Raw genomic sequence first — 21,541 nt, 5'->3', positions numbered from 1 at the left:
GCCTTGGCCAGTCTGGAGCTATCAGAATCACCTTTGGCTGTTCCTCCCTGATCTTCAGTAGAACTTTGTACATCAATGGGAGAGGTTGAAAAGCATAAACTATACCAGCCTTCCAGCTGAAAGAAAGGGAGTCCACCCTCCAGGCTTGTGGGTGGTATTCTCTTGAGCAGAATTTCTTCAGTTGGTGGTTGAGTGGGGAGGCGAACAGGTCTATCTCTGGCATTCCCCATTTCTTTGTTATGTTTTTGAAGATGTCTGGATGCAGCATCCATTCGTGAGCATCCGTGGTAGTTCTGCTTAAGCTGTCTGCTAGTGAATTCTCTTTTCCTGGTGCAATTTGGCCTGCAGTTGAATGTTGAGATTCAGGCCTAGGTTCCACAGGTCCATTGCCATCCGGCATAGAGGGTAGGAATGCGTGCCTCCCTGTTTGTTGATGTACCACATGACTGTGGTATTGTCTGTCCTTATCAGCAGATGTTCTTGCTGGAGGAATGGTTTGAATGCCTCGATTGCATGCTTCACTGCCAGCATCTCCTTTAGATTTATGTGTAGATTCAGCTGGTCTTGAGACCATAGGCCTTGGATACACTTGTCTTCCATGTGTGCCCCCAGCCTAGGTCTGAGGCGTCCGTGGTGATGGTCTGCCTTGGTTGTGGTTTGTGGAAAGGCAACCCTCTGTTGGTCTGGCAGGCCTGAGCCCACCACAGGAATTCTTTTTTCAGACATGGAATGATTGGTATCATGGTTTCTAGACTGTGTCTGTGTTGAGACCATACATTCCTTAGGTACCATTGTAATTTTCTCATATGCAGCCTGGCATGGTATCAAGATTATGCAAGATGCCATGTAACCCAGGGCCTGCAGGACTTTCCTTGCAGTAAGCTGAGTTTGTCTTGTCAAAGCCATGAAGTAGACTGGTAGTTGCTTTTGTTTTTCTTCTGTGAGAAAAGCCATCTGAGTTATTGTGTCCAGTTCTGCACCCAAAAATGTTATCCTTTGGGATGGCACTAGTCTTGACTTCTGGATGTTGACTGTGTATCCCAAGGCTTGTAACAGTTGTATGACATAGGCCAAATCCTTTATTATTTTTGTCTTGTTGTCCGCTTGTATTAGGCAGTCGCCCAGGTATGGGTAGATCTGAATTCCCTGAAGCCTGCAATGTGCAATTACTGATGTCAGGCATTTCGTGAATACTCTGGGCGCAGTAGATAAGCCAAAGGGCAATGCTGAGAATTGATAATGCTCTGATCCTGCAAAAAATCTGAGGTGTCTTCTGCAATCTGGTCGTATAGGGACGTGCAGGTATGCCTCCTTGAGATCTAGAGTCACCAGCCAAGACTCCTTGCCCAACATGGGAAGAAGTTGCTGTAGGGTCGGCATCTTGAATTTTGGTACAATGAGATATGTGTTTAGTGCGGACAAGTCGAGAATAGGCCTCCATTGATTTTCTTTTCTTGGTACAAGGAATAGTCTGGAGTAAAATTCTTGGCCTTGTTCCATAGATGGTACCCTTTCTATTGCTCTCATCCTTAGTAAGTTGTTGATTTGTTTTAGAGCCTCTGGCTTCTGGCTTGGTGGAAGGTTTGGCATTCCTCTCTTTTTTGGTAAAGTGTGGAAGTGAAACCTGTAGCCTTTGTCTATTGTTTGCAATGTCCATTTGTCTCCTGTAATGCAATGCCAGTTTTTTGAAAATAAAGCTAACTTTCTGCCCAAGGGTGCTTCCAGTTGCTCCCTGGTAGGCGGAATCAGAGCCAAGTCATTGTGTCTGTCCTGTGGAAGTGGTTGTAGTTGCAGCTGTGGCGGTACTCCTCTGGTTGGCAGGTTGCCACTGACGACCCTGTAGGCACCCTAGATTGACCTCTGCCTCTTGGGCCTATTTCTGCCTCTCTGTGCTCTGGAGCTGTCTGGAAAGGACCAATTTTTTGAAGGCCAGTTTCTGCTGAACCTCGGAGGTTGGACCTGCAGAAAATCCTTGACTGTTTGCACAGATTTAGCTTTTTCTTTCACTTTCTTTAGAATCTCCTGTGCAGGGGAGCCAAATAAACTTTGTTTCTCCATAGGGGCATCTAGGAGTTTAGACTTGACATGGTCTGGCAAGGATTGCTCTTTAGCCAGGCATGCCTTCGAATCACTGCTCCAGTCATAGCTGATCTAAATGAAGCCTCCAGTGCATCATAGCCACATTTTAAGAAATGATTACTGACCTGCTGAGAGTTGTGTACCAAATCCTGAAGGGCCTTACGGTCTAAAGGTTCAGGAGAGGAAAGCTTTTTATTCAGCTGATCTAACAAAAATTCCTGGTACTGTATCATATGGAATTGACAGTTTAAAGCCCTGGCAGAAAGAGTAGCAGATGTATAAACCTTTTTACCCCATCTCTCTAATGCTCTTGACTCTCTTTCAGAGGGTAGGGGGTTTTGGCAGTGGCAGCTGCAACACCCTTTGGGCCCTGAGAAATAGTTTCTGGGTCTGCAGCATGGGCCTTATACAAGTGGAAGTGAGAATCCGGGACCCTGTAATATCTGTCCGGTTTGGCAGGGGCCGGGGGAAGAGAATCGGGGGCAGAATTTGCATCATTGTATGCATCATCAACAACTGAAAGTACAGGTGGTATGGCTAAAGGCCTATGCTGTGGCAAGTGTAAAAAGGTCCTTAGCCTTTTCCTAGAATCAGAAAAATCCTGACCCTGCCATTGAAAGTGTTCCCTCATTGAGTGTAAAAGTTTCCCCAAAGGAAAATTCTTCTGGGGGGGAGGCAGAAGGAATTGAGTCTTCGGCATCCGAATCCTCATAAGGTGAGTATGGTCCTTCCTGATGGCCTGATACATCTGATCCATCCGAGGAATAATCAGAGGAGAGAGGTTCAGGGGGTTCAGTCCTAGGCCTTTTGTCAGGAGGAGGTTGTGAGGCCCTGTCTGGGTGAGGTTGGGATCCCCTAATCAGAGATATAAGGTCCTCAGCAAGGCTGAGAATCTGAGAACTTGAGGAAGGTCTCTGAGAGGAAGCTTTTGTTGGTAAGGCCTTGGGAATTTTAGCTGCTTTAGCCCTGGAGAAGGCCTTAATAGACATGGAAGCAGGGGGTCTAGCTGCCCCACGTGCAGGAGTAGAGATGTCCAACGGAATGGTGTCGGACAATTCTTGTGCGCCTGCTTCTTCGGTAGGAAATTCTGTAGCCGACTCAGCCGGGGCCTCTCTGGCTTCGGTTGTCGGAGGCATGCTTTCGGCAGAAGGAAAAACCGAGGACTCTGTTTCAGCCGAAACCGAGACACTCGCGGTAGGCCTAACCGTGGTTTCAGCCAAAACTGCGGGCCGCGAGTGTCGGTCCTTTTCCTTGCGTTTTTTGGCTAAATGTGTAGTCTGAGTCTCCGACGGCATTTTATATGCAAAAGCGGGACCAAAAAACTCTTCAGAACTCCGACCGACGCCTAAGTGTCCGCCGGTTGAAGGAAGCACAGGCGAAAAAGGTTGATACGTCGTGGTCTGGGCCTAAGCAAGGAAGGCAGTAAGAGTGGAAATCCTTATGAGGTATTTGTTTCCCACAAGTTAAACAATTATTTACTTTGTCTGACATCGGCTGAGGCAAGAAAGAGTCCCCAACGGGGTACTTAGCTTTTTTAGAAGTCTTCGGTAGCTGAAATCTCTGGATCTGACCGACCGGCACTTGCGAACAGCTTCTGCTTCGGGCACCGCGTGGCAAGAAAGACTGGGGAAAATGGCGTCGGCTGATGCCTTTATACCCCAGAAGCTGTGACGTCAGCCGAGGCCAGACCCAGACTTTGGAATCCGGCCGACCGAAGGGCTGCCTGAGGCAGGACAACCCATGTTATGACTGCAGATGCATCCTTGAAGGACATCGAATAGGGGGTCTCGAACCTCTCGAAAGAACCCTCTCCACCATGTCAAAAGCCGAGGGAGAACCAATCTCTCTGGGCCCCGTGGTTAACACCCTCTGATCCAGTGTGGGGATAGGCGTCGGAGCCGAAGCGCTCGGACCAGAGAGGGAAGTGTGCTCCGACCGCAACTGAGCCGAAGACACCACTGGCCTCCCCGGATCAGACGCATGGCTCACGGCTTCGAGAGCTCGGATCCGAAAGGGGATCCGACAAACTCGAGGGCATGGCTGGCGTTGAGGTAACTATAACTGTCGATGCAGACACCCCGGCCCCGGGACTACTCGGATCAGATGGCTCTGAAACCCGATAATGGATCGGAGAAGGAGCTATTGGGGCAAAAAGTGGGGCTGAACTCCCCCCCCCCCAGAGGGGGGGAGGAGGCAGCAGCACTCCCATCTCCATCTGGGTTTGGAGAAAACGATGCATCATCCGGTCCACATCAGTGTCGGAGAGACTGCAGGTCGACCTAGAAGAGGCCGCTGAAGCTGGCAGGGAGGGCCGCTGCGACGACCTCGAAGATGGTCAGGCCTCCTCCTCCGGCTCCAGTGAGAAGCGTGGAGAATGGAGCCGAGGGGAGGAAGGCCCGGAAATCTTTTGAGGTGAGGAGAGCAGCTTGGCAGGCAGGGCCGAGGGGACAGAGTCGGCCTGCAGCTTGTGGCTCCTATGCCTATCTTTCTCCCTCTCTTTCTCCCTTTCTTTCTCTCTCCTCTCCTTCTTCTCCTTCCTAGAGTCCCTCTCTCCCTGAGAAGAAATTGCAGGTTGAGTCCCAGCCAGGGGAGAGGGAACAACAGGCTGAACAACTGCAGCCGTGGCTGTAGCCACTGAGGGAGAGGAGGAAGCCGACTCCGATGGTAGAAGACCCGCCAGAATCAGCTTATTCCTCCTATCCCTCAAGGCGCGGGGGTTAAAAGCTGCACAAATTTGGCAGCCCGAAGACAAGTGTGATACCCCCAGGCAGAGGACACACTGAGTGTGGCCATCCACTGGGGAAAGCTTATGACCACACTCAGTGCACTTAGAAAAAAATGGCCTTAGAGGCCTCGGCCATTATCCTAAAAGAAAACACACACGCACCTCACACAAACACCCAAGGGGAAAAATGGGGGGAGTACTAGGCTTTAAACTAAGAGGAACAGTAAAGGGGTTTAAACTAAGGAGTTAACTGTTCACACACACAAAAACTAATAAGATTTTATAAACTTTCCTACTCACAGAGCGCCTAAAGCTAGGAGCTAGAGAAACCCATGCTTGACAAAGCCGCGGCAAACAAGATCTGGGGATTGGAAGGAGGTGGCAGGGCGTTATGGGTAAGGGGAGGAGCTTGGAGCTCGGATCTCTAGCTTGGAAAGCTGTCGGCTCGGATTCAGGTCGGATCCGATACCCACAGGGTGATGATCAAATGAAGTTTCCTACTTCAGATCTACATTTTCTTGCTGCAAAAAAGTACTGAGTGTGATGCAGTCTAGCTTTTCTACCCAGCAATGGACAAAGGACTGGCACTCTCATCACGGGAAAGAAACCAGTTCTATTCTGCAGATGACCAAAGCTCTGAAAGTCTTTCAAGAACATCAGACATCCATGTTTAGATAGTTCCCATAGTTAAGGAACTAAACCACAGCGGCAATCCTTATGATAAACATTTGGGGGAATCAGTGGTTAGACACGCTCATGCAAGTCAATGAGTGATGTAGTTATGCTCTGGGTGAGCTTGCTCCTGAGTGCAAGAGTTTCATAAAAAAGTTACAAACAATGACCGGGTGAGATGAACTCATTCAATGAATCAAAAAGGAAAAGTTCCTATGTCAAAAACCTGAAACACATTCCATAAAGAGGCATGGTTCCCTAGTAAACGGACAGGCAACAGACAGCACAAGCGCTTGGTCCAGTCTTTGCTTGCAAAAATTTCCAATTGGTTATTGCAGTCTATTTAGTGGTTTGTAGTTTCAGCATTATACTCTATTAAACAGTCTTAGCAGCCATGTCATATGAGCAATCAATATGAAACTGCAACAAAAAATATATATATATTTTACTTGTATACAGTCTACTTTATCCTTAGCAACTGGCTCAGATATGGTCCTGACTTCTCGTCAAATGAGCTAATGTTTTAACAAGAACTTTGTAGGAGTTTCTCTATAAGATACAGAAGGTGAAGGAAGCCTTTATTAGTGTTTTCCCTTGGTTACTTTTTAGGGGGTCATTTTTAACATACATTGCCTCAAGCTTTTAGACATTTTTAAATTTCTTAATTTGAATGCTTCTAAGACCTTAAGTCTGTTAATTTGAGTTGCTGATGTTCAAAATAATCTGTGTAGTACACCATCACTAAACATAAAATGCAAATCAGTGTTTCTAAGAGACTGGCCACATTAAGTATATTCATTTAATGACTTAGCTGCACATTGTACCTAAAGAAAATGTACAACCTGTTACAAAAGCATAGGAAGAATGCGACAGCAGAATAAAGAATTAAGATATATTCATATTATACGAACACCTCATATCAATGTTACTTTAGAAAAGGTTTCTGGCAAATTTCATCGGTTTTGACAAAAAAATACAAATTTTTTTTAGACAAATTCAACTTGGAGTTATAACTAGCTTCTGATTGCTTGTGTTTTTACTGTAGCCCTATCAATCAGGGCACATTTTTATAACTATCCAATATAGCACAGCCAAGGAAGGCAAGGATTTCTGAGACAGATTTTGCAAAAGGCGTATCAAGTACAACCTGCCACAAGTCCTCAAAAATACAAACCTGTTTTGGAACGGATGAGTAGTCTACTGTGGTTGGTAAAGTTATTTGGTCTCCACTTAATTTTCTCCCTCTTCCAGACCTTTAAAAAAAAATTACTTTAGTACACGGCTAATAAACTGTCTACATCAGCAAATTAATTACTTCCTCTCCTTCTCTCTGTACATTTACAGGATTAGAAACCAAATATGACAACGAACTGCAAAATTCGTACGTCATAAAAACAGCAATATAAGATTTGGCAACCAGTTAAGCACAATCAACACAATACAGGTATTTTTTTCAGAAAGACAACCACAAAATGTTGTAATAAAGTAATATAACTACTTCATGCCAAAGAAAAAATGAATACCACATTAAAAATGTATTTGATCAAAACAGTGATAAAGACCTACTATAAGTGTAATAAATGGCTAAATAAACAAATGGAAAAAATAACCATTTAAAAGACTTGATGGTTGGCTAATACGTATGCTACAAAGTACTTAACCATCTCAGATGTTCTTTGTGAAGACCCTTTGCAATGGGTAGACTACATTTTACTTTGGTACTTTTTCAAATTACGTCCCAGCAACACATTCACTTTTCTTTTCTTAAACTCTTACACTCATGAAGAATGTGTACATGTATAAATATATATGCAAACACACACACACACGCACACACACACACACACACACACACACACCATTAGCCCATGCAAGGGTATCCATGTACTAGGAATAACGAGGAAAACACAATTGTGTAGCTGACTTACTATAATGACAGACATTCAAATAGATCACTGCTGCGATATTCTTAACATCTGTGACTTTTCCTGCATAGGTTCCGACTATTCAATCAGCCAACTAAAGCATAACATCATTCCCCAGCACGGCATGTATTCGCCCTAGGCGCAAATCAGTGTGCTTCTATAAGGGGTATGTAGTCCCTGCCATTTTCAGAGCATTCTTGTCCTGAAAATAAAGTGAAATGAAGGACTAGCTTTCTAAAGTACTGCGTGAACTGTGACATACTAATATTGAAAGTAGGGCAAATTTTGAGAATACAAGAAGGTTTGGTTTGGTGGGAGAGGTTATTATAGGTGGATGGATTTATTCACGTGCATAAAAAATGTTTTAAAAATTTTAATAATGTTAAAAAGGGTTTTGTAGCAATAATGTACTTAATTGTTAATGGTTTAATTATTCAATTAAATTGTGCTATTTAAGAAGTGGTATTTATGCAGTTATGTTATCCCTTGAAGGTGAAAGGCCAAGGTACCAGGAGAATAAAAAATACTGCTATTCCCAGTTTGTTTTTTTGTTGATTTTTTGATGCATCTTGGTAAGTTACCTACACAATTGTACTATGGGCTTCATTGGGTCACAGTTGCATTATTCATAAGACCTGGAACAACTACCAGAGCTTAGTCAGATTGGGTGGAGGAAAAAAAAAAGTTATGTACTCACTGTGACAAAAGGAGGTACTGCAAGCACGGCTAGCTGGAATTTTGTAAATATATTAATAGCAACATGATTTATATAGGATGCTTGTGTTACAAATGTATTAGAACTGCATGTCATGTGTATGTCAAACTGATCTGTATAGAAATGTGTGTTGAAAATGTATTTGTAAAGTGCTTGAGTTTGGACTGCATCCATAGTGTGCCTAGTGGAAAAGAACAGAAAAGTACATGCACTATTGTAACTGTTTAAATGTACACATTTTAACATAACTGGAGGGTTAACCTCAGTCCAGCAAACTTTAGAAAAATCATAAAAGTAGTAATCAGGTGAGTCGCAGCCAGAAAATTACGTAACTACATTTATTTAACAAAAAATAAAAACATACAGTTCCTTTACTTAGCGCTTTCACCCATTCCCATCATGGGTTTCATCAGAGTAAAGTCATATGGAAGCAGCTACTATATATACTTAATGTTATCCAATCACAATACATAATTAATTAATTAATTAATTAGGTCAGCTTTTACTTAAAAGAATTTCTTAATGAAAATTGTTTAGATAATAAATCATGTTTGCAAAAGGTTACACATAGTAAAATATACTGCACAAAATTGGTAAATCAAAAAATATATATGTGTGTATACCCTCATACTTGTAAAAAGTCTATGTATAAATATATATACAATCTACACCTAAAGTATAATAAATAAATAATTAAATAAATATGTATATAAATATACTATAACTAAATATAACTTGTAAAAAGTGTGTGAGACTACCTAATATAAGATAACTATTTAAAAATAACTGTTTAAAATGTTGGATTTTAAAACCTATAATACAAATGTTTTCAATAAATCAGTGCAAAATTGTAAGAAATGTATGTGACTAAATATTGTAAGATTTTAGTTTTAAATAACAAGCAATAGATACATGTTCGTTAATACCTGGTTTGTTACATGCATTTAGTCTCAACTGCCAAAGACACTCTTTTAATTCTAGTAGAGTGTTCACATCTCCTTCATTAATAAAATGTTGAGGTATTCTGTCAATAACAAAAAATATAATTTTTTTAAAATCTTTACATGTGGTACTGTGCATATAAAGAGAGTTTGTAGTTTTTTTGTTCTTAATATCTCTAATATGTTCGGCAATTCTTTCCCTGAGCTTCCTAATGGTTTTACCTATGTAAAATGCCTGACACGATAAACATGTGGCTAATTACACCACTAATTTCGTATTACAGTTCACATGCCCAGGACATCTAACAGTTCGGTTAAAACCTTTAATAGTAGCGTAAGGTCCATCATTTATATACCTACAACATCTACAAAAAACACATTTTCTCATTTGAGAATTTTTGTGTGTTACTTCACTTTCAAAATAATCCTTCAAATTTTTACCTCTACTAAAAACAATAACAGGATCATTGCCTATACATTGTAAAATCTCTGCCTGGTTGTTAAAATTTTTTTTCCATGTCTCTTTTATACCTTCTGACATTATTGTAATATTACTAGTGTAAGGTAAAACTAATGCACATGAATTTTTCAGGCCAGCACTTCTATTTTCTGTTATATTGTTAGACATACCATATTTTAGTATAGGCTTAAAATTGACATACCTTTTTTCCCCAACTTCCCTTCTAATTTGGTCAAGTAGTTTGTTAGGGTAACCTCTGTCTACAAACATATCTGATAAAATGTTCATCTGACGAAGAAACTCATCATCCTCACTAATAATCCTAGAAAGCCTCACCATTTGTCCCTTTACTAAATTACACTTTTGAAAATAAGGGTGACAGCTTTTAAAATGTAAGTACGAATTTGAGAATGTCTTTTTTCGATAAATGTTTGATTCAATCTTACCCCTTGTTTTGTAAAGTTTTATATCCAAATATTCACAACCCTCCCTGTTAATATTGTATGTAAACTTCAGAAAAGGTGTGGTACTCTCTAAATATGCAACAAAATCTTCCATTTCCTCTATAGTACCCTTCCAGAACAACAAAATGTCGTCCAAAAATCTTAGGTATATATCTACTTTTGACCAAAAACTACTAGCAAAAACATACTCTTTCTCCCACATAGCCAAAACTAAATTCGCGTAGACAGGGGCACATCTTGCACCCATGGCTACACCTGAACTTTGTTTGTAATATTCGCCTCCAAACTGGAAAAAATTCTTTTCAGAACCATCTCCATTAGTTCTACCAATAGTTTCCATTTAACTGTGTGGAAGCTTCCATAAATATCTAAACTAGCTTCAAACAATTTTAATCCCTCTTCAAGGGGTATTACGGAAAATAGGTTAACAATGTCAATTGTAACAACAAGGGTGTCTTATAGGTCCATTTTAACATAATCTTTTAAAATTTCTAAGCAGTTCCAAGAGTCTTTCAATATATGCTTAATGTTTTTCACTACCTCACTACAATTAGCATCAATGTAATATGCTATTGCTTCAGTTTTAGATTGTTTTGCTGACACTATAGGCCTAAAGGGGTGGTTGGAAACATTTTTATGAATCTTGGGTATCCCAAACAAGGATGGTGTAACAGGGTAATCCACTGACAGACAGTCAAATTCTTCCTTAGTAATACTACCTTCCAATAATAAATCATATAGTTGCCAATCAATCTTTGTATAAGCTTTTATCATATCATATATCTTGAGACTACTATGTAAGTCGTATCATCACTGAGCATGTTTGTCATTTTATGCTGATAATCCGTTGTACTCATAATTACTACCCCACCCCCCTTGTCTGGTTTCATAATTCTTAGGTCATTTGACACACTTAGTTCTCTAAGACAATTTCTTTCTGCTACTGTCAAATTGCCCTCTGTCAAATACATTTCCTTACATGATTTTCTTAGTTGAATCTCACAAAACATTTCAAAAAGGTAAATAACAGGGTTACTAGGTGGAATAAATGTGCTTGACCTTTCTAAATTAAAATTTTTGGTTTCCATCCTCAAATCAGTGTCAGCCTTGCTTTTAAAAAAACATTTTCAAATTCAGTAGTCTAGTATAAGTTTTCAAGTTTAGCAAAATGTTCCCAATGTCCACTTTAAAGTTGGGAATAAATTTAAAACCTTTTTTAAAAAGTAGAACATAATTTTCATTAAATGGTTTTTCTGTGTATATACACAGAAAAACCACCATCTGTAATAATGTCACACTTAAAATCATTGTGATTTTGCAATACATAAACATTTTCATTAACATTAAAATTCTCAAAGTAAATAGAATCAGTTTTACACACATCTAAAGTCATTTGACTATTTTCATTAGACCAATCTTGTACTATTTCTTTGGGCTCATTAAATTCTCTAAAGTGCAATTGTTTCACACAATTCATGACATCACAACCCTTATCGTCAGCCTGAAAGGGTAAATCAATATTCAATAATCCTGCCGCATTTGCCTGAATCTGTTCCTGTTGCTTTGCTGACCATATTGATCCTGCCCTCGGTGACGCTCCTTCAAGCGTTCGGATCTCCGAAGGGTAGGCTCCTCTAAAAAAGGTTCACCTAGGTTTGCGTGTCCCTCCTGAGCTCCTATGTGTCTTCGAGAATTTTCTCTAGGCACCATATTACTGTTGTGTGTTGCGTTTGTATTACCTTGTAACTCCCATTCCCTGCTGTCCTAAAAAGAAGTTTATAGTCCTTAAAATGAGAATATGCTTTGTTACCTAAATAGTCATTTGTATCCCTTTGCAATTTTTCGTTTTTATTTTCCAAACCTTTACTGACAAACCTGTTTATGTCTGCCAATGTATTGTCAAATTTACCTTTATTATGTTCAAACAGTAAATCATTTCTGATACTATTATCAAGTGTGGTTAACTCGACATTCAACTTAGCTATCTTAACATTATTGTTCTTGATAATTAGTTTCATCAATTGTTTACCCGTGTGATTCAAAATATCAACAAGTTCATTAAACAATTCACTATCGTTTTCAAAACCAAATGGTACCTTAAAAACCCGAAGTCCTTTTGGTACCTGTTTGAGTTCAAGAGACCATTCTAAATACACATTGTCCATTTGTAGTGATTTGTACTTCCGCAGCGTTTTCCCAAAGTCTTCAATTTGTTTGTTAAGCGATCCCATATCACGACCCAAATGTGTTGGTCCAAAGCAAGGAGTCGAAAGTACTTCTTCTAGTTGTGGAATGTTAAATGTATTGTGCCAATCACCATCAGCCCCGTCCCTAGCGTTCCTCTCCGAATTTGGCCTCGGAACCACGTGCCCTCCGTTCACTTCCGTGGTACGCACTGTCCTACCGCCCATAGAATCCGTCGGACAATTGCTGGCTATGGGGTTACTGCGTGAAGTTCCTGGTGTGGAATGCAACATAAAAATCTGCTCCTCCGTGTCAGACAAGGAAACATTAACGTTCTCAACAACCACATTGTCCTTCTTTTGTGAATGGTCGTTAACAATAACTTTGTCTTTGAAAAGAATATTAGTGTTGCTCTGCTCTTTTAAAACTGCCAGAAGGCGTTGAGTAATCAACAGTTGTTGTTGTAGTAGCTGCTCCATAGAAACCAATGTTGTAAAAAAACTAATATTTAGAAAAAAATCGTAGGGTTGTAGCATAACCAAATCTTGTTTAAATAGTCTGTAATACTCCGTAATGATCAGGAAGCGATACACCAAAAACAACTCACGAAATAGGCACTTAAAAAATTCATAAAAGTAGTAATCAGGTGAGTCGCAGCCAGAAAATTACGAACTAGGCATTTTACATAGGTACAACCATTAGGAAGCTCAGGGAAAGAATTGCCGAACATATTAGAGATATTAAGAACTAAAAAACTACAAACTCTCTTTATATGCACAGTACCACATGTAAAGATTTTAAAAAATTTCTATTTTTTTGTTATTGACAGAATACCTCAACATTTTATTAATGAAGGAGATGTGAACACTCTACTAGAATTAAAAGAGTGTCTTTGGCAGTTGAGACTAAATGCATGTAACAAACCAGGTATTAATGAACATGTATCTATTGCTTGTTATTTAAAACTAAAATCTTACAATATTTAGTCACATACATTTCTTACAATTTTGCACTGATTTATTGAAAACATTTGTATTATAGGTTTTAAAATCCAACATTTTAAACTGTTATTTTTAAATAGTTATCTTATATTAGGTAGTCTCACACACTTTTTACAAGTTGTATTTAGTTATAGTATATTTATATACATATTTATTTAATTATTTATTTATTATACTTTAGGTGTAGATTGTATATATATTTATACATTGACTTTTTACTAAGTATGAGGGTATACACACATATATATTTTTTGATTTACCAATTTTGTGCAGTATATTTTACTGTGTAACCTTTTGCAAACATAATTTATTATCTAAACAATTTTCATTAAGAAATTATTTTAAGTAAAAGCTGTCCTAATTAATTAATTATTTATGTATTGTGATTGGATAACATTAAGTATTTATATTAGCTGCTTCCATATGACTTTACTCTGATGAAACCCATGATAGGAATGGGTGAAAGCGCTAAGTAAAGGAACTGTATGTTTTTATTTTTTGTTAAATAAATGTAGTTACGTAATTTCCTGGCTGCGACTCACCTGATTACTACTTTTATGAGTTTAAGTGCCTATTTCGAAACTTTAGAAAAATATCTGAAATTAAATCACTTTATAGGTTAGGCATAAAAATATGCTACCTCACAGGTTTCAAGACAGCCACAGACACCAAGTTTGTACTAGGAAGCTTTCTGTATTGTCTTTGGGGTGAATTAATTGCACTCGGAAGAGTGGAAGTATTTAGTTGTTTTATGACCTCCAGAAGCTCAAAAAATTACGGGTAGGTGCTAAATACTGCCAGCAATGGGGGTTTGCCTGGAAACTAGAATTCACATGACTAGAAATTATGTCATTCTGCAAGTATCCCAGCAGTAATATTTTACATATTATTTTGAGAAGTCTCTTAGTGAGAGACATAGCATTCTGTATTCAGTCTTGGACCTGACAACAAGAACCACTCACCACATCATCTGCCTTGCTCTACAAGTACATTATTAGGGAATAGTAAAATTATCTTAGATACACTCAGGAATATAGTGAAGCTTAGTTTAGACATTGTTCTTTTCTTTATTTATCGGAGCCTGTCCTGCAATGTTATTTAAAATATTTCCTGTGTTTTGAACTCACTGTGAATACATAGTATTTTCTTGTTCTTTTATTATTAAAAATATTTAAACCTTTCATTGTGGCTGATCTTTGTAGCGATAATCAAGGTTTGAGAGTACTTGCATATTTATTTGGTGACACTGTGTAGGCCACTCCTAACAGCCTTGGTCTTGGTCAAACAACCATTTGTATTAATATTAATAATACACAGTAAGACTGGATACTCTCTGTTAAGGGCATTAAAGTGGTTGTCAAGGGGTACTGTGGTTAATACCTTATAGTCTGGGCAAAAGGGGGCAAAGCTAATGAACTTGTGCCCGCTTTTCCCAGGTGTGTGTGTGTGTGTGTGTGTGTGTGTGTGTGTGTGTGTGTGTGTGTGTGTCTGTGCACATGAAATCTCCAAGTGCGTGTATGTGCGTGTGTGGGCAGGGACACAAAGCACTGGTTGGACAGCGAGAGTGTTGGAGGACTTGGGCTTGGAAACCTGGCTAAGGACTCAACTCTACAGCTGTGCTAATGGGGAGTCTTACTGGGGATCTGGAGAAAGAGGAATCAGCCTCGGACTGACTGTGGTCTCTGTGTGCTCTTAAGGGAAATTTCACTTTATGCAAAGAGCTGCATCTGGAAAAACTGTGTGCTTACTTGTTATCCTCTCAGTGAATGTCTCCCCACAGGTGCAAGTGGTGAGGATTGAGGTTTCTTGATTACTGGCCCAGAGGTGGGATATCCACATCACATACTGATTGTCAGCTGCACTCACCATAACGCTTCATCTGTCCATTTTTGTTCTTCCTCAACAAATGGGTTCAGATCAGACCCTTGGATCCAACTTGGCCGCTTTTTCCAGCTTGTGGAACACAAACTCTTGAGTTCCTCCCTTACCCATAACACACTAGTCCCTGACCATACTTCACATCTTGTTTGCTGACCTTTTAGATTACATAGCAACTAACAAATAACAAGGGTATGAAATAACAGTACCTGGAGCTTAAATGAAGGGGTTGGAGGGAGGGGAGTTGAGGAAGAGTTAAAATGGACAACACAAATGGAACATTATGGTGAGTACATAAAGTACAGTTGTGTACCTACCATAAATGTATATGTTCGAGTGTATTCACTGTTGCAGTCATTACTCTTGGGTTATCCTGCTTGCAGGCTACCCTTGGTCGGCCAGAATTCCAAAGTCTAGGTCCGGCGTCAGTTGCTGTCACCTCTTCCCTGACGTCAGTGTGCCAGGGGTATAAAAAATGCACCAGACGCCATTTTCTTCAGTTTTTCTTGCCCCAGATGTCAGGTGCCCACAAATTGGTAGGCTGAAAAATATGCCAATAAAAATGCATGCACAAAAATAACATTTCCTTCATCTACAAGCAAATACACCAAGTAGGTTGTACAGGATAGTGAAGTGCAGATAAGTCCCAGCAAGGAAAAGGGGGATGGTGGGTTGGTAACCTGGACTGCAACAGTGAATACACTCGAACATCTACATTTATGGTGGGTACACAACTGTACTATGTTCATCGTGTTTCACTGTTGCAGTCATTACTCTTGGGTTGAATCCCAAAGCTGAGGAAGGGTGGCTGGGCTAAATAGGATTAGGAGAGGCTATGAGGCCCTGCAGGACTGCAGTGGCAAAGCCTGCTCTGGACTTAAGAGTAAAGAGGTAGGTGGTAGTGCTTTGTGAAGGTGTGCACTGAACTCCAAGTTGCAGCCTCTAAGATATCTTTGGTTGGTATTCCTCTGAGGAAGGCTGCTGAAGTGGCTGCTGCTCTGGTGGAATGAGGCCTAATGCCCTTAGGCACTGATTTGCCATGTTGAAAATAGCAGAAATGGATGCAATGGCCTATCCATTTAGAAATAGTCTGTTTTGAGATAGCCTTTCCTTGTGATCCTGCAGCATATGACACTAAAAGTTGCTCAGTCTTTCTGAAAGCTTTAGTTCTGTTCAAGTAGAAGCGTAACTGCCTGTGTATGTCCAAAGAACGCAGAATCATCTCACCCTTGTTCTGTGGATTAGGATAAAAGTTTGGCAAGTGAATGGTTTGGTTAAGGGCCACACTGGACACCACCTTAGGCATAAATGTAGGGTTTGTCCTCAGAGAACCCCTGTCTGGATGGAAAATGATGAAAGGTTCCACAGCCATGACTGCTTGTAACTCTGAGACCCGCCTTGCAGAGGTTATTGCTAGGAGCAGAGCTGTTTTCCAGGATAAGAATTTTATATCTGCAGTTGATGCTGGCTCGAAAGGAGGCAGTGTGAGTTTTTCCAAAACATAACTGAGGTCCCAGGCCAGAATTGGTGCTCTCCTTGGAAGCCTAATGTTTTGGCCCCTCGGAGGTACTGCCTTATTAAAGGATGAGAAAAGATAGGTGGTTCCATATTGTAATGGGCTGAAATGGCAGAGGCATGAATCTTAATTGATGAGAAGGAAAGGCCTTTGTTCAGCATCTCAGTTAGGTTTTGTAAAATCTGAGGGATATTTGGTACACGTGTCAATGCCTTGTTCCTGGTTCCAAGCACAGAATCTCTTCCATTTTTCTGCATAAGATTTTCTGGTGCTGGGCCTCCTGGCCTCCAAAATAACATCCATAACAGCTTTTGAAAGAGGAGTGCTCTGAATGGCTACATTATCCGCCATGCTGCCAGATTTAAGGTCCTGAGTTGGTTGTGCAGGATCTGATTGTTTTGTTGGGACAGCAAGTGAGAAGATGGAGGCAATACCCATGCTGGACCTTGAGACAAGCTCTTTAGGATTGGGTACCAGTGTTGGCGTGGCCAGTCTGGTGCAATCAGTATCATTTTTGGCTTCTCTTGTCTGACCTTTAGTAGTACCCTGGGAAGGAGAGGCAGTGGGGGAAAAGCATATACCGTTAGATTTTTCCAGCTGAAGGATAGGGCGTCCACTTTCTACGCTTGCTTGTGATAAATCCTTGTGCAAAATCTCTGCAACTGGCAGTTGTGAGGGGAGGCAAATAGATCTATGTCTGGGCATCCCCATTTCCTTATTATCATGCTGAAGACTTGTGGATCCAGTTTCCATTCGTGGGGATCCATGAGGTTTCTGCTTAGTTTGTCTGCCAGAGTATTTGTTTTTCCTGGCAGGAATTGTGCTTGCAGGTGAATATGAAAAGCCAATGCTGTTGTCTGCATAGGGGGTAGGAATGTGTACCTCCCTGCTTATGTACCACATGACTGTAGTGTTGTCTGTCTTTATCAGTAACTGTCTTGGATGAAGCAGGTCCTTGAAAGCTGTCAGGGCATTTTGAACAGCTAGCATCTCTTTTTGACTGATGTGAAGATGCATCTGGTTTGCAGACCATGTGCCCTGAATACATTTTCCTGCCATATGGGATCCCCAGGTATAATCTGATGCATCCGTTGTCAGTGTCTGTCTGGCTGTGGGTAAACTGAATGGTAGACCCTTGTTGTGGTGACAGGCTTCTGCCCACCATCGAAACTCCTGTTGTAGGCAGGGAATGAGTGCAATTACTGTCTCCAGGCTGTGGCAATGCTGAGTCCAAACACTTTTTAGGTACCATTGTAGTTTCCTCATATGCAGTCTGGCATACGGAATTAGTAGAATGCAAGATGCCATGAAACTCAAGGCCTGCAGGATTTTCCTTGCAGATAAGTGGGTTTGTGTTGCCAATTTCATGAAGTAAGTAGTCAGATGCTTTTGTTTGTCTGGCATGAGATAAGCCATCTGGGCCGTTGTATTTAAGCTTGCACCCAGGAATATCATCTCTTGAGAGGGCACTAGGTTTGATTTCTTTTCGTTTACTGTGTACTCTAGGCCAATTAGTAATCTTTTTACAAACGCCAGATGCTTCAGAAGAATGTCTTTGTTCTCTGCTTGAATTAGGCAGTCGTCCAAGTAGGGATATATATGAATTCCTTTTTGTCTGCAAAACGCTATTACTGGTGCCAGGCATTTTGTGAAGACCCTGGGCGCAGTAGATAAGCCAAAGGGCAGTGCAGAGAATTGGTAATGCATTTAGCCAGCTATGAATCTTAGGTATCTTCTGCAAGATTGTCTGATTGGGACATGCAGGTATGCCTCGGTATCTTCTGCAAGATTGTCTGATTGGGACATGCAGGTATGCCTCTTTTAGGTCCAAAGTTATGAGCCAAGCCTTCTTGCCCAGCATGGGCAGTAGCTGCTGTAGAGTCAACATCTTGAATTTTGGAACTTCCAGAAACGTATTTAAAATTGACAGGTCCAGAATTGGTCTCCAGGTTTTGTCCTTTCTGGGTACTAGAAAACGTCTGGAGTAAAATCCTTGCCCCTGCTCTTGTTGTGGTACTTGCTGAATGGCCCTCATGTCCATGAGGGCTGTAATTTGTTTTTGTGCCTCTGCCCATTGATTGTGTGGCAGGTCTGGCATAACTTTTGACCTTGGTAGGGTGTGAAAACGGAACCTGTAGCCTTGGGACACTATGTTCAGGACCCATTTGTCTTGGGTAACCATTTGCCAATTTGATGAAAAAAGTGCTAGTTTTCCCCCTAAGGGGGTTGCCAAAAGAAAAGTGCTTGGATCTGGAAGAGGAAAGTCATTGGGACTGTTTCCTGTAAGGTTGTGATTTGTCTTCTCCGCCTTTGGATGTAGGAGCACCCCATTGTTTAGGCCTGTATGAGCCCTGGGGCTGAGATCTGCCTCTGGGACTCCTCTATCTGCCTCTTTGTGGTCTGTCTGACGCTGGAAATGACCAATTTTTAGTGGGCCAGTTCCTGCTAAACCTGGGTGGCTGCACCTGTAAGAAATCCTTGACTGTCTGCATGGATTTTGCTTTATCCTCCATTTTTTTCAACACCTCTTCTGCTTTAGTACCAAACAAAGTATCATGCTGTAATGGTGCATCTAATAATTTTGCTTTAACATGATTAGGCAGATTCTGTTCCTTTAACCATGCATGCCTTCTAATAACAGAACCTGTAACAGCGGGCCTGCAAGAGGCCTCCAGTGAATCATAACCACATTGCAAAGTATGCTTTCCCACTTGTTCAGCTGCATGTAATAAATCCTGCAAATTCTTTGTTCTCTGAACCTCCAGTATTTGTCAACAACTTCTGTTTAAGCAGTGACATTAAATATTGCTGATATTTAAGCATATGAAACTGACAATTTAAAGCCCTTACAGCCAGGGTAGCAGAAGTGTAGACTTTTTCCCCCATCTGTCTAGAGCCCTAGAATCCCTATCAGAGGGGACAGGGTTTTTTGCAGTGGAAGCTTTAACCCCTTTGGGACCCTGAGATATAGTTTCTGGGTCAGCAGCGGGGTTTTTATATAGAAATTTATGAGAAACCGGGACCCTGTACTACCTGTCTGGCTAAAGAGTCAGGAGACAGGCCGGACTCTGAAAATACATCATCTACAATATCCAGGACAGGTGGAATAGCAAGGGGTCTGTGCTGAGGAAGTAGCAAAAAGTCTCTGAGCCTTTTCTTAGATTCAGAATAATCTTGGCTCTCCCTGTGGAAATGCTCCCTCATGGTATGCAGGGTTTCCCCAAAAGAATAATCCTCAGGAGGAGAGGCTGAAGGAATGGATTCTTCAGCATCAGAATCCTCATAGGGAAGGATGGAGTAATCCTGTTCAGAAGAGGAATCAGAGGAAACAGAAACCTGATCAGAAGAATCATACTCAGTCTTTTGCCTAGGCCTCATCAGGAGGGGGATGGGAGCCCCTGATCAAACTAATTAGGTCTTCGGCCATTTTGAGCATCTGTTTTTTAGGCATGGAAGTCTGAAAAGGAGAATGTTGTACTTGTTTCTTTGTCTTTAGAGCTGCTTTAGTCTTTGAAGCTGAAGATGGCTTAAAATATAGTTGTGTAGGTCTGAAGACACCCTCAGAAGCCAATGCCTGCTCAGCAGCTCCGGACCCATCTGAGGGAATGATTTCTGAGTCTCCAATACCTTGAGTTTCCAGAGGCCCAGTCAGTTCCACGCAGGAGTCGGAAGCGGCCTGTGGCTCTGAGGTAGTGGGTGCCAGGGGCTGCGAAAGCACCTCACTGAGAACCGGCGACTGGCCTAGCAGAGGCTTCGTCTGTTTTGGACCTTGGATGCCTATCCTTTTCCTTGTCCTTGCGTTTTCTGTAAACTCCGGTTGCCGGCTGGTCCGACGGCATTATATAATTAAATCTTCGGCCAAAGTAATGAAATACAAAATCGAACCGACGCTTGACAGTGCATTGGTTAAATCTAGCACAAAACCGACAGCTAGCAAAATTGTGATCAGGGCCTAGGCAAGGAATACAGTAAGAGTGAAAATCCTTATGAGGTATTTGCTTCCCACAAGAAATACAATTGTTAACTTTTTCTGACATCGGTCTGGAGCAAGAAAAAAAAGTTTCCCCAACGGGTACTTAGCTTTAATGAAGACTTCGGTTCTGAAATTCGGATTTGAAAATCTCAGAAGTCTGCTGACTGGCACTTGCGAACTGCTTTTGCTTCGGGCACCGCGCGGCAAGAAAGACTGAAGAAAATGGCATCGGTTGCATCTTTTATACCCCTGGCGCACTGACATCAGGGAAGAGGAGACAGCAACCGACGCCGGACCTAGACTTTGGAATTCTGGCCGACCGAGGGTAGCCTGCCAGCAGGATAACCCAAGAGTAATGACTGCAACAGTGAAACACGATGAACATCTTTTTTTATATGATGTTGTCATTTTCATTCATTCCTCAACAAATGGGATAGAGTCCCTAACTACCTAAATCCCGGGAGGACTCTAAAGAAGGATATTCCTGAGCACCTTTGAGCCAAAGGTTGCTCTTCCTCTACAGACCAGATCCAATTTGCAATGGGCAATTAAGATATGAGGATTAGCCCAGCGTGCAGCTTCACAAATATCATCCAAGGAAGATCAAGATAAAAACACTGAAGAAGTTGCCATAAACCTGGTGGAATGAGCTTTTGGCTGTTTTGGTAGAGATAAACCCAGTTTGTTATAAAACAAAGGTAATACAATCAAGATAACCATTTGGCTAAGGTCACTTTAGTAACTGGTTTGCCCAATTTTTAATCCAAAAACTAGACAAATAATTGGTCTGAATTCATGAAAATTTTTGTCCTGTGTACATAAAAACGTAACAGTCTGTGACCATCCAATTGGTGCAAAGTACAGTTTTGTACCTACCATAAATGTAGATGTCCGAACTGGATAGCATCTGCAGTCATAACAACTGGGTTGTCCTGTCGTCAGGCAGCCCTTCGGTCGGCCGGATTCCAAAGTCTGGGTCCGCCGCTGATGTCGCACTCCACCAGCGCA

The 21,541-nt window shown here is 41.2% G+C and overlaps 1 protein-coding gene across 1 annotated transcript in view; it reads right to left on the bottom strand.

The window, feature by feature from the left end:
- EBAG9 (estrogen receptor binding site associated antigen 9) overlaps positions 1-21,541 on the bottom strand; it is a 651,930-nt gene that overhangs the window by 532,511 nt on the left and 97,878 nt on the right. Inside the window, exon 2 of the mRNA XM_044067091.1 lies at positions 6,651-6,729. Coding sequence (XP_043923026.1) covers positions 6,651-6,729 — 79 coding nt within the window. The remainder of the gene's footprint in view (positions 1-6,650; positions 6,730-21,541) is intronic.

Source organism: Protopterus annectens, chromosome 3.part1 (genome assembly GCF_019279795.1).
Source record: "Protopterus annectens isolate FY-2018-M chromosome 3.part1, PAN1.0, whole genome shotgun sequence".
Classification (NCBI taxonomy): domain Eukaryota; kingdom Metazoa; phylum Chordata; order Ceratodontiformes; family Protopteridae; genus Protopterus; species Protopterus annectens.
The sequence above is the reverse complement of the archived record's forward strand: the minus strand, read 5'-3'. Positions and strand labels throughout refer to the sequence as shown.